We start from the raw sequence: 12,656 nt of genomic DNA, 5'->3' as shown, positions 1-12,656 counted from the left end.
CCATTTATTTCTAATAAAGTAAGTCCCTACAAATTCTTAACCAACACTACAGTAGTTTTTCTACTTAGGAATACTTTGCTAAGCATTATTTTACACTGTTACATACACTTTCATTTAATAAAGCTCTTTCTTATGAAAAAATAAATAATCCAAATTTGTAGAAATTTTCTCTGCTAATCGCATTGTTACAAATTAGCAATAGCCTGTTGATGGCACATTATTTTAATACCATTAATAATGGCAATTTATTTTTGTCCTTTAAATGTTTGTCTTCTTTGCTGGGATGGTGGTTTTGTCAGTTCTTTAAGCAGCCGAAATTTATTTAGACACAAGTGGTCTGACAGCTCATAACGTCTGAGGGTCAAAAATAATGTATAAGTAAGCACTAACACATTTTTTCTTGGATAATTCAAAATGAACCTGATATTAATTCTAGAGTAATCTAATAATGCTGTGAGCAGTATTACCATAATTAGAAATACTGTGAAATTTGTCCTAGTGACTGCTTAAGTGCTCAACTTATTGAAACAGAGCAGTTTGTCATTTTAAGTAAAAGCTGAACCACATACCAGATGAAATGCAAAGTAAATATTGGGTTTTTTCTCAAAATTACACATTTTCACAAGCTTTTCACTCTTTTCTGTCTACTATGAATGTCTTACACTTATGTCATTTAAAAAATATTAGTCCCTTAACTAGAATGAATACTTTCATGCAAAATAGTCATTTCCAGTTTAGATATTCATGTCCTATAAGCAACAGGTTGATGATTTAGCCATCAGTTTAATGGAGTCTACATTCTTTGATAACTAACGAGTAAAACAAGCCAAATATTTACTTGTACTTTCTCAATGGCTAGAAAGAATGAGTTAAACTGCTAGATTAGCATCATGTCAATCAAAATTAAAACTTGGTCTTTCTGCGCATGGGTTATGACTTCACCTCTTAGAGGTCCTGACCCACCACATGAAATAAGTGTCTTAAGAATTAATATAAAGCTACCCTAGAAGTCCCCCTTGATATGACTTTTTATAACATTCTGTAACTCTTCTATCCACCTGGTGTCCCCATGTATTTCCACATTCTGGAAGAAGGAGGAAGATGGACCAAGAAAACGTGTATTTCATACAAAACCTTCTTCAGGCCTCATATTTCACCAATTTCAACTCCAGCCTACATTGCTCCAGTTTTGTTATGAAGTTTAAAGGAAAACCAGAGGCCCTGGACATTAGTCAGAGACTGAGAGAATTAGTTTCACTAATCCCAACCTAGTAAGAGGTTACTGCATTATCAGAAAAGCAGCTGAATTTTTTTTTAACAAAAGGACTTTTTTTCCTCGAATTGCCAATACTGTTAACCATGATACTCATCCAAACTTCCAAAAGAGAAATATCAGATGAACAAAAGGGCTTTTTGTGGTTTTTCTTAAGTTCAAAGACAAAAGGACCAATATCTAAAGTATTTAAGATGTAAACATTCCATAATACATTCATCAAAAACATCTGCAATACGAAAACTCTCAAAAGAAGAATCTAGGCCTCTTCTTTTTCACTAGTGTACTGGATTCTTCTCTGAAAAAATACTAAATAATTTAGTTGGTCACTTACGTCTTTCCAGTCACTCTTGAAGACCAGTGACATCTTGCTCTTTTCTGGCCTCTTTGTGGCTACGTCTTATTGGCAGGGTACAGAATATTCTTTCTCTCTTACAGACAGGTGTAAGGGGCCAATAAGTAAATATTTTTGCTTTTTGGGCCGTAAGATTTCTTTGGCAACTACTAAAATCAGCCTTTGTACCATAAAAGCAGTAACAGACAATGTAAACAAATGAACAAGACATTTTTTCCCAAAAAAACTATTTAAAAAAACAGGCAGCCATATGGATTTCACCTACAAGTCCTGGTTTGCTGACCTTTGAACTACAGAAATACTTGTAATTTAGTGGTGGTGAATTACACAACATTTTTTTTTTTAATGTCAATTTTTTAACTCACAATAGCCCAAAAACTCTGGTCAAAATATCCAATGAAATGGATAAAGCAATAAAACCTATACAAATTGCTCTCTTCTGTCTGATAGAAACAATATGGAAAACACACACTCAGGGCATCTATATAAGGAATTCAATCAATGAGCATAAACCAATTTGGTTCGCTCCAGTGGCATCACATATGACTTCACACACAAAGGGACTAAATTTCTTTGGATGGTCATTCAGAAGGTACAACACACTGGCCCTTGGGTGACCAGGAAAGTTTTATTCCAATGTCAACTTTTCAAAAAATTCAATCAATAGGAGCTCCACTGCAACAACAAGATTTACATTATGGGATCAAAATAGCCAAGTCACTGCTGTGTTAGTGCCTAGAAAGGNGGCTGAGGCAGGAGAATTGCTTTAACTGGGGAGGTGGAGGTTGCAGCGAGCTGGGATCACCATTGCACTCCAGCCTGGGCGACAGAGACTCTATCAAAAAAAAAAAAAAAAAAAAAAAAAAGGAAAGAAAGAAAGAAAAAGAAAATACCAGTTTTTATTACGGCCCAAGATGCTTTTCCCCCACTTCCCTGCATCTTCCTAATGCTCCTGTGAAACCAGTAACAAAAGCATTTGGTCTGTTGGTCTCTAATGAATGGATCTATCTTTCTGAAAATAAAGGTATTGTCTTCTTTTATCTGGACCTTTACAAACAAAAAAGACACTGATTGCAATGGTCCAGTTCTGCTTTGAGGTACAGTGGAGAGAACCAGATGAAAGATGAATCATCTATGAGTTTGGCTTTATTACCAGGTTTGCCAGAAAGCCACTTTTCATCTTCTTAGCAATGCTTCAATTGCTAAGAAGAATTCTGCCAATTTTTTTTTTTTTTTTGGGTGACCAGGAAATTTTTATTCTAATGTCAACTTTTTAAAAAATTCAATCAATAGGAGCTCCACTGCAACAACAAGATTTACATTATGGGATCAAAATAGCCAAGTCACTGCTGTGTTAGTGCCTAGAAAGGAACTCCCATTGCTCATCTGCAGGGCACGGAATCCAATGGCTTTGTGCCTTCCCCTCTACCCTCTTCTCTGGCCTTATCATGTGACACCATTGATCTTTTCACCACATCAAGGTTCTCAGAGGGAAAGTTCTCTCTCTTCTCCAAGCCTTTGCCTATGCTGTGCCGTCTTCCTGGAAAGCTCTTCTTCCTGTCTCCTCATTAACTACCACCATTCCTACAAGTCTCAGCTTAGATCGCTGTTTTTCAAGGAAGCCTAATTTCTTCTGAGCCCAAACTGGTATCCACAATGCCAGGACCCGCAGTCCTCATTCCACCTACTGGCACTGCCTGCTTAGTTATAATAGCCCAAGACTTAGTTCCCAAGCACAGCAGCCTTTTCTGTGTCACTGTCCACTGAATCCTCAAGTACTTTGCCTTCTGCCAACACACAATGTTGTTGAATACACATTGAATGCACAAAGAGTGTCAGTGCTGTAACAAAACTCATGAAGTCAAAAACTCCAAATTATAGTGTTTTTTTGTGAACTAAATCTTTTGCAGCCTCTGTTTCTTCCCCTATATAGGAGAGAAATTGAAATAAATGTATTTACTAGGTGCCTCTCAGATTTAAAATGCCATTGTTCTACTCACCTGAAGAAAACAAACTAAATTACTTTTTTCCCCCTTTCCTGCAATAGGCATATATTAAAATCACCTCCCACAGGCAATTAATGTGCTGATTTAGCATTGTTTCTGACCTCCCGTTCCTGTCTTTCTCCATTAATCCCACAGCATTTTAATGTTTTAATTCAACACATAATTTTACCATATCAGTCAGACAAACCTGCTCAAGTTTTACTTGCCATGATAGCTTTTAACCTTTTATTCATTACCATAATTCTATGTTTTATATTACAGACTGGTCAGCTTTTAACTTGAAGACAAGGGCCAGAAAAGAGTGCTAGAGTTTTAAAAGCTGTAAATCTCAGAGGCTAAGGAAGCCGGAGAACAGAGGGAAAATGGTGAATGTGTCAAGCCTGGCTGTAAAAGCAGATCAACAACATAGGGTGCAATTTGTCCAGAGAAATACTCCAGCCCAGATTTTTCACTGCCTCAGAGCCACTAATAAACTGGTAGAATGTCAGAGCCGTTTTATACAGCACCATCTGGGGCTGAGGAGGGACTCTGACGCAGGCTAGTCCAAATGGGCTTGTGGGTTCCCATTCTCAACCTTTCCAAACTAAATTAAGTCTGGAATATTCTATAATGAGTTAATCTCTAGAATCACCTTGAAACATAAAATATACTTTAAGAAATCGATATGATTACTTTGAAATGGCTCAAAATGGAATCATCTATATTACCCTCTATTCATACTCTTGACATTTTGTTTAAAAGTTGGAGCCAGTGACACTTAGCTTTATGTCTTACTCTCCCCTAAAAGCTCACTGTTTCTATTCAAGATCAGATGCTTTTTTTGTTTGTTTTGCCCATGAACAAACACTGGAATCGGTAGGCAACACAGTTTCAGGGGATAATGAATCTTACCCCAGCACCTTCACCTCACCAGCCCCAGTGATTTTAGGAATTACTTGTGGCTCAGGGGAAACCTGCAGGTAGGTGGACTATGGAACAAAGAAAAGTCAGCAAGATCCACATGACTCAGGAGAGCCTGGAGGAGGGACCTACTGGGCAGGTCCACGTTTTAAACATCACCAAGCTAACAACCTACTCGTGCCAATGTGATTTCTCTACACAGAGCAACCACTACTCCAGCCTTGTCATACATGGTTATAAAACTTCAGTATAGTTCAGGCTGACCTATACTGCACAACCCTTCCATCCATGGATGTCCCTCCTACCATGTCCTTGATGATGGTCACTGCTTGCTTTTACTAAAAAATACCAAAAAGTTATATGCTATTTTGGAGAAAAAAAAATACGTTGAACTTTACTAGTCATATCTTATTTTCTCAAATTCCATAATTTGAGTTCCCAAGGTGTGAGGACCTATAGTTTGCATGCTGAAAAATCTCAAAATTAGTAATACTAATGAATACCTACCATCAGCATGTGCAAGGGAATAAACAAAGTCAAGCAGACGTTGTTATTGTCAGCTATGATGACCCTGCCAGTTGGCCAGTGAGCCCATTCTACAGATACAGAGACAGACTCCACAGGAATCCACTGTCTAAGTCTCATGGCGAGCAGACAGCGTGATTACCAGCAAGCTCAGGATAGGTGACCCCAGAGCTGATTTTCGTTCCCTCCCACTAAACTGCCTACATGGCTTCCTTGAAGAGAATTTCCCCAGACAGTCCATCCAGAGTTTTAATTCCAATGCTACATTATGAACATCAACGTTTTATCCAAAACCAAATCATGAGACAGGCCTTGGAGAAGAGACAGTTAAGAAACATTGCACCAGCAGAGAGCCTCCTGATGCAAAAAGGCTTTCCCAACAGTTGAAAAATAAAATAGCTGGGTCTTAGAATGAAGATCGCAAAGCAAAGGAAATGTGTTTAAAACAAAAACCTTGAAATATTTCAACAATAGCCACGAAGAAGGAACTATAAGTAGCATGTCAGTGATGTGCCTATGCGAGCTCAATCTTTCAGTCTGAGAAGCAGTCGATATTTTATCATAGATATCCCCCACCTGCAAGTTCGCTGCAGGGTGAAGCAGTGGAGCCAGCTCCCAAGAGATACTTTTGTTATCTTTTGTACTACAGAAGAGGAAAAAGGAAAAGGATACCAAAAAAAAAAAAAAANAAAAAAAAAAAAAAAATTCTTTAAAATTCATGAAGAGGAAGAACAGAATGACCACTAAGACAGGTATACATCTCGGTTACAAACAGGAAATAGCTAAAATAATAAATGAATGCCCAAATGACAAAACATGGATTACAAGGGACATCTTAAATTGCTTTTTTTTGCCTCTGTGAAGCAACCCAACACTCATTTGGAAAAGCATTTCCTATTATGTGAAGGAAGCATGACAGCACAATGACTTGTGAAATGCAAGGGCATTATTCTTTGCACCTACTAAAACAACACGCTGGCCATTCATCACAGGAGGCCCCAGTTCCCACTGTCCAGATGACATTTGGGACACAGAGTTCTCTGCATTTGCATAACTGATCTTTGCTCCTTGGACTAGCACAAAATTTCAAATCCTCCCACCATCGGTATTGGCAGGGTCCTGGTATATCACAGTGGTGACAACATCAGCGATACTGAGAAGTACCTGAGCTATCTCAGTTACCCTGTGCAGGTGTAGAAGTGAGAAACAAGGTTAGTGCAGTCATCCGACAGGCCATGTCTGTGAAAGACTGGACCACAGGAAGTAGTTTTGCTTCTAAATGCACACCTGGCTGGGAGGTGGTCAGGAAGAAATGACTACAATCTATCAGATAAGCATAGAATTAGGGATGTGCAGATGGTGCAAAGTAATACAACTAGAGATGTGGGGGGTGAGGCCAGAGGTCCTAAGTGGGGGCAGTGCTGGTCCCCTAGGGGTGTCTGGACATGTGCTATGGAACAAAGGCATGCTGTGTGTGCATGCGTCTGCGTACATATGCTTGTGTGTTTTCCACACAGTCATCAAGGAAAGTTACTGGTAGCAAGTAGGTGAGAGCCAGGTTTGCTACACATCCTGCAAAATGCCAGACAGTTCTATGCAACAGGGCACCAATATTGAGAAGCACTGGAGCAACGTTCCATAGGTACTGAACTCCCAACGCAGTATCTCAGGTTACTGAGGTGGGATGAGTCAATGACAACAAGCAGTCAGACACTGTGCTAAGTATTTTACCGAGAAAAAGCCCTGCAGCGGTATTGAATAAGCTGTGCTCGACCTGTTTATGCCTCTAAACACATTGCTGATGAAAAAAAAAATTCACCTCCTTGGGCCTTTGCATCTCCTCATCTGTAAAATGAAGGGGTTTTTACTAGATAGGTGGTTTTCAATCTTTATTTTTCAGCAACAAAACCCTTTCTTCAAATAGAATCCCAATATAGAGCACAGGCAAAACCTGAGATGCTCTGGCCGCAGAGGAGAGGTTTTGGAGGCCCTCCCATCCCTCAGGGGGTGACCCTAAGGCATCTCTCTGAACCCGAAATCCAGCTTTGAAAAAGACACTCCATAGTGGTTGGGATCTCATTTGACATCTGTGTTCTAAACTGAAGATCTGCGCACAAATGGTATGTGTACAGAATGAACACAAGGCAAATGATTTGATGGAGAAAACTACTTGGTCTTTGAAAACAAAAAATCCTGACTCTGGAGCTCATGATTAAGTCCAAGGTCAAGTCATGTCTAAACTTCTAAAGCTCCATTTCATCATCTATAAAATGAGCATGATATCACTAACTCAAAGTGCTTTCCGAAGCTCAAAGATGATCTGTGCTTCTACGAACATTTCCTTCCTGCTTACTACATGCCAGTTATAGAACCTATGATGCCTCATTCCATTGCATTTTTCACTACAACCCTAGGAAGAAGCAATCGTATTGATATTATTGTTCATTACACATGTGAGTGTCTCAATTAAGTTGAGAGGGTCCAGAAGTAAAGAAATAAAAGAAAATAGAACTGGCCTCAAATTCCATTCCTTAGGACAGCAAAATGTTTCCATCATGGGAACACCTAGCCTTTCTTAGACCTTTACTACATTATATAACATGTCAGTAGGTAGCAAAACCAAAATTATAGGGTATATTGGAAACTTATATAAAATGTTTCAAATAGTCTGAGATGGCAGGTTAACTTACTTTAGATAATTCCTTACATGCACTATTTTAATCAATATCGAATGACATTTCCCAATGAAACAAACAAAAACACAAAGCAAACTTTCCCCAGTTAGGACTGGCCATCCAGCTCACTCTGGGGTGGGGGATGCAAGTTGGTGCCCTCAGCCCTTAACAGATAAAGATCATCTCTCAGAACCAGCCCCATGCAGAAACAAGCTCCCACCACTGGAAAGCAGAGGCGACTCACGTGCCCAGACGTTCCTCATGCTTTTTGCTGTCCTTTCCCCACACTTCAATGTCCAAAATGCCCATCCTGTCAGAGAAGTAGTGAAAGTCAAACTGTTCCTGCCACTGCGGATTTGCACTCTTACACAGTGTCTAGAAAACATGCAGTTATAATATTTATTTTCTTAAAATGTCATTCATTGCTACAGAAGCTACACATTAATTTCACTATTAAACTGCAGGAAATAAAGATGATGGACCTCACCCCTTATAAAGGTAAACTTCCCTTTTTAGAATGAAAGGGACTTGGTGGCTTCAAGAATTGGCAAAACATTACTATTCTCTTAGCTGCCCACTGGATCCAATAATTTATCCACCAAGTTACAAAGAATACCGTTACCTCACGAGAAACCATAAATTATATATACACATACATACACAGCGGACATATATCAACAGACATCTTACAGGAGATCACACTAATTGCTTAATCAAATGCAAGTAACACTTTTGTTGGCATATCCATTCAGTGCCAGCTTACCAACTATATAAATTAACAGTTTGGGGTCTTAATTAACATCTGTCAGAGGCGCTAAATGAGAAATCCACGACTTGCATATTGCCACCTATTTTTAAATCTAAAGTTAGTGAATCCAGTCACTAGAATTGGAGGAAGACTAGCAAATTCCACTGCAGCCAAACCTAAAGATTAACAAGACTGACTTGAAAACTCCAATAGTGTTTCTGTGTTCTTCGAAAGTGATTCAAACTGCTTCTATGTTTGGTTCATTGGCAGGATTTTCATTTTGGTTTCATTTACATAGAGACTAAATTTGTGAATACAAAGTGAGCAAAAATGTTGGTCCCGGAGGATTAGGCTGTATGGGTGCAGTGTCAGGTATTAAATGCTGGTACCAACTACTCTTGCATGAGAAAAACATGGAGAGCTCAGACTTCGGCTGCAGCCAATGTCAAGTAAAATCATTTCAGCTGTTTTTCACATCAGGCTTAATATATTGGATCACAGAATTTAGAAACTAGGTTGGGGATGGGGGGACCCTGTTAGGCTACAAATTAAATGCAGTGTATTCCTGAAGGGGGAATGTAGCAGATACTGAACTAATTCTACACTTCACCTTAGTCCAAAGGGCTAAATGTGCTTAGTGATGAATAATTTTTCCATAAAGCCTTAGTCTGACCCTGGCAAGCTAAAGAAATCTTAGCAGAGAGAGATGGTTACCCTGGATACCCTCACCAGCCTGAAATTACCTGGTTAAAGTAATTATCTGCATACTTCTGTCATAACGAGCCCTCAATTTTCACATTTTTTGTAAACTATTCTTCAATATGAGCCTCAATTCTCTACTTTGTGCTACAGTAAATGACATCTAATATTTGATTCTGCACTGAAAATTGGGCAGTGCACACAACCTCTTATCTCCCAAAATCATTTTCCAACTTGTCTGTATCTGCTATGTCCTCGATGCTAGAAAGTCCAAACCGCAAATATCCTCGGGTCTATTTTCAAAATCGTCCACTGATTTTTTTTTCCTATGTGGCGTTTGGCAAGTGATTTAACTTTTAAGTGCTCCAGTGCTCCCTCAATCCATAAATAGGAAATATTCCTGTCTGACAGTTATGTAAAACTAATTAATTATCATGGTTTAAAGACTATAGTGTTAAAAATAAAATCCACAGCAAACTACTAAGATTAAAAATTAAATGGAATTTAGATCGCTGGAATAGGATGAATTATTTTTAAAGACAGTTAAAAATACCATTACTTTCATTTAAAATGAATCACTTTTAATACTTTGGATAGTTTATCATAACGTTTAATCACAGAAAAAAAATAGCAGCACTAGATACTATTTTTGGTGTAAAGACTAGCAAGCAAGAGAAAGCAAAGGGTATATAATCCTGAAAATGTTTTTAATTATCTCACGTATTTTAACCCAAATATCACATATTACACTATTCTACTTTGTAGCATTTTGAAGACTAGTTATCCTTTTCCCACATTCTATGAATCACAGTTTGCTTATTTTCAAGATGAAAATAAGTCATGCATCCAAATATATGATTTAATAAGCTTTCTCTAGCTCTGGGTTACTATATTAATATAGTAATTAATGTGAACTATACTAAGCAATTAAAACAGTACCCACATTAGTTGACTGCATCTATACAATTATTTTGTTTCCTGCCCCTTGATGTAGTTACGAGGGCTAAACAGAAATTATTTCTACTTTTGTAAAATTTAAAGTAAGAAATAATTTTTAAATTTTTTTTCATTTTAAAGATATTTTTCTCCTTATGGAAAGATAGAACTTACCTTACTTTTATACCTCTGATCTCCCAGTTTTAACTGGACAAACATCTCTGTCATGCTTCCTCCTGAGACATTCTTCCCTTCCAACAGAGTTATACTTATAATCCCATTCCAGAGTTGGTTCTTTTTCAAGGACTCAGACAGCCGTAGATTGCGTATCAAAGAGGACTAAAGCAAAAAATAAAGATGACACATAAACTTGCTTATAATTCCTGAGAGTGACTTTGGTGATCATAGGAATTCCAACTTTCAATATCTGATTATAAAAAAATCCCTCCCTGCCTGGTGAAAAGTGTTATTTTTCACTGGTTTTGCAAAGCTGCCGTCACAGTTATGTGACTTCCTTCTCAAGCTTTGGGGCTGTAATAATATAGTGAAGGATGAGTATATGCAACACTTTGACTTGGCACTGGCCTGTACTCCCACCCAGATACTCTCTTTGGTGGGATTCCTTCAAATGGGCCTTTAGCTATTTTAATAGTTTGAGAGGAAGAAAGGCATTCTGGAACCAGAGATCTTATACAAAAACAAGGTACTGCTTTGCAAGGAAGCAAAATATCTGTGGGCATTCAGAAATAATGACTGAATTTGTCTTTCACATTTGACTCTGTCCCCACTTCCCTTTATTCCATGGGCTACTACCAAAAGCCCTATACCACGTAAGATTCACAATCCAAATAGAGCCTTGGGGTGAGGGTAGTGGGGAAGCGGGTGTATGAAGTACATCTCACTGCACCTGGGACCCAGGAGGGGTTCAGTAGCTTAACTTTTATGTCCTTTTCTAAATCATAATCCTCACATTCATATATACCTTGTAGGAAAAAGCAAAGGTCCTGTTATTAAATTGTAAACAGAGTAGCCACACTTCATTATTTAATTTCCACTATGTAAATTTTCAAAGATACACAAAGGTAAAGAGAAGAGTACAAAGAGTACATTAAATCTCCAAGTACTTAACCACTCGATTCACTGTCTTCCAAATCCTGTATTACCTATGCCTACATTGTTTTTTGCCTGAAATATCTTAAACCAAAATCCCTATTTGTTTTTACATAACCATCCTGCTGTGATCACACTCAGTGGTGTTAACCATAAGTTGCTTAATATATTAAATACACAGTGCACATTCACATTTTCCTGATGGTCTCAACCATGCCTTTGCATGGTAAGTTTGTCTGTGTTGGGATCCCCACATGATCCACATGCTGCATTTAGTTAGCAGAGTTCATTTACAATGTCCGTTCAATAAGTGAAATGGCACAAGCATAGGCTTCTTTATTGAAGGGGAAATAAATGGGCTGAAGAATGTAAATGGTGCTGAGCATCATCGTCAAGCAATGATTTTCTAACACTATATATTCATTCCTGTCATCGCAAACTATATCTTCCGGATCATTTAGACACCAATTTGCTCGGACACCCATTAGTCACAATTTATCACAACAAATGGTATGTCAGTACCACAGTCACTATAGACCAGCTTACCTCATCGAACCCAGGCCACTCCACCACTCTTAATAAAGGATGCAACAATGCCACACTAGGCATTTTGATCATGCATGACAACCTTAAACAAAATACATTCAAGAAAACACATATTCCCAGACTTCATACCAGCATTAGTCCATTTTCACACTGCTATAGAGAACTGCCTGAGACTGGATAATTTATAAAGGAAAGAGGTTAAATTGACTCAGTGCAGTGTGGCTGGGTAGGCCTCAGGAAACTTAATCACAGTGGAAGGTGGAGAGGAAGCAAGGCACCTTCTTCACAAGATGGCAGGAAGGAGAAGTGCCGAATGAAGTAGAAAGAGTCCCTTATAAAGCCATCAGATCTCCTGAGAACTCACTAGCATGAGAACAACATGGGGAAAATCTCCCCCATGATTCAATTACCTCCGCCTCATTTTTCTCTTGACAAGTGGGGATTATGAGGATTACAATTTAAGATGAGATTTGGGTGGGGACACAAAGTCTGACCATATCAATATCCATGCAACTTTTCTCTTAAAACACACACATGAACGTGTGCACATGCGCGCTCGCGCGCGCACACGTGCGCACACACACACACGTTTTGCAGGTGCCGAGACAGAACAGAAGGGGATGAGGAAAGAATTTTAAAAGCAAAGAAATATCCTCTTCTCTGGTGAACATGAGTAATTCCTTCTTACTTCATATATATATTCATATATATATATATATATATATGAGAATATACATATAGGAATATTTTAACTATGTCGTAAACTTTTATTATTGAATGTGTTCCATCTGGAATATATGATCATTATTATTGTTATTTTATATAAAAATAATATATTCCAGACATGACATGCTCAATAAAGGTTTATAAAACAGTTTAAGTG

At 38.2% G+C, this 12,656-nt stretch overlaps 1 protein-coding gene across 15 annotated transcripts in view; it reads right to left on the bottom strand.

Moving 5' to 3' along the window:
- Window positions 1–12,656, bottom strand: part of MCTP2 (multiple C2 and transmembrane domain containing 2) — a 264,268-nt gene that overhangs the window by 126,086 nt on the left and 125,526 nt on the right. For 14 of the 15 annotated variants that reach the window (XM_037734892.1, XM_037734897.1, XM_037734898.1 and 11 more), the window contains 2 exons: window positions 10,292–10,456; window positions 7,979–8,109 (listed from right to left, as the gene is read on the bottom strand). In XM_037734892.1, the coding sequence (XP_037590820.1) occupies window positions 7,979–8,109; window positions 10,292–10,456 (296 nt within the window). The remainder of the gene's footprint in view (window positions 1–7,978; window positions 8,110–10,291; window positions 10,457–12,656) is intronic. The other variant, XM_037734928.1, reaches the window with a different exon arrangement.

The sequence above is a fragment of the Cebus imitator genome, unplaced genomic scaffold (genome assembly GCF_001604975.1).
Source record: "Cebus imitator isolate Cc_AM_T3 unplaced genomic scaffold, Cebus_imitator-1.0 Scaffold19, whole genome shotgun sequence".
Classification (NCBI taxonomy): domain Eukaryota; kingdom Metazoa; phylum Chordata; class Mammalia; order Primates; family Cebidae; genus Cebus; species Cebus imitator.
Note: the sequence above shows the minus strand (reverse complement) of the source record. Positions and strands in the feature narration are given on the sequence as shown.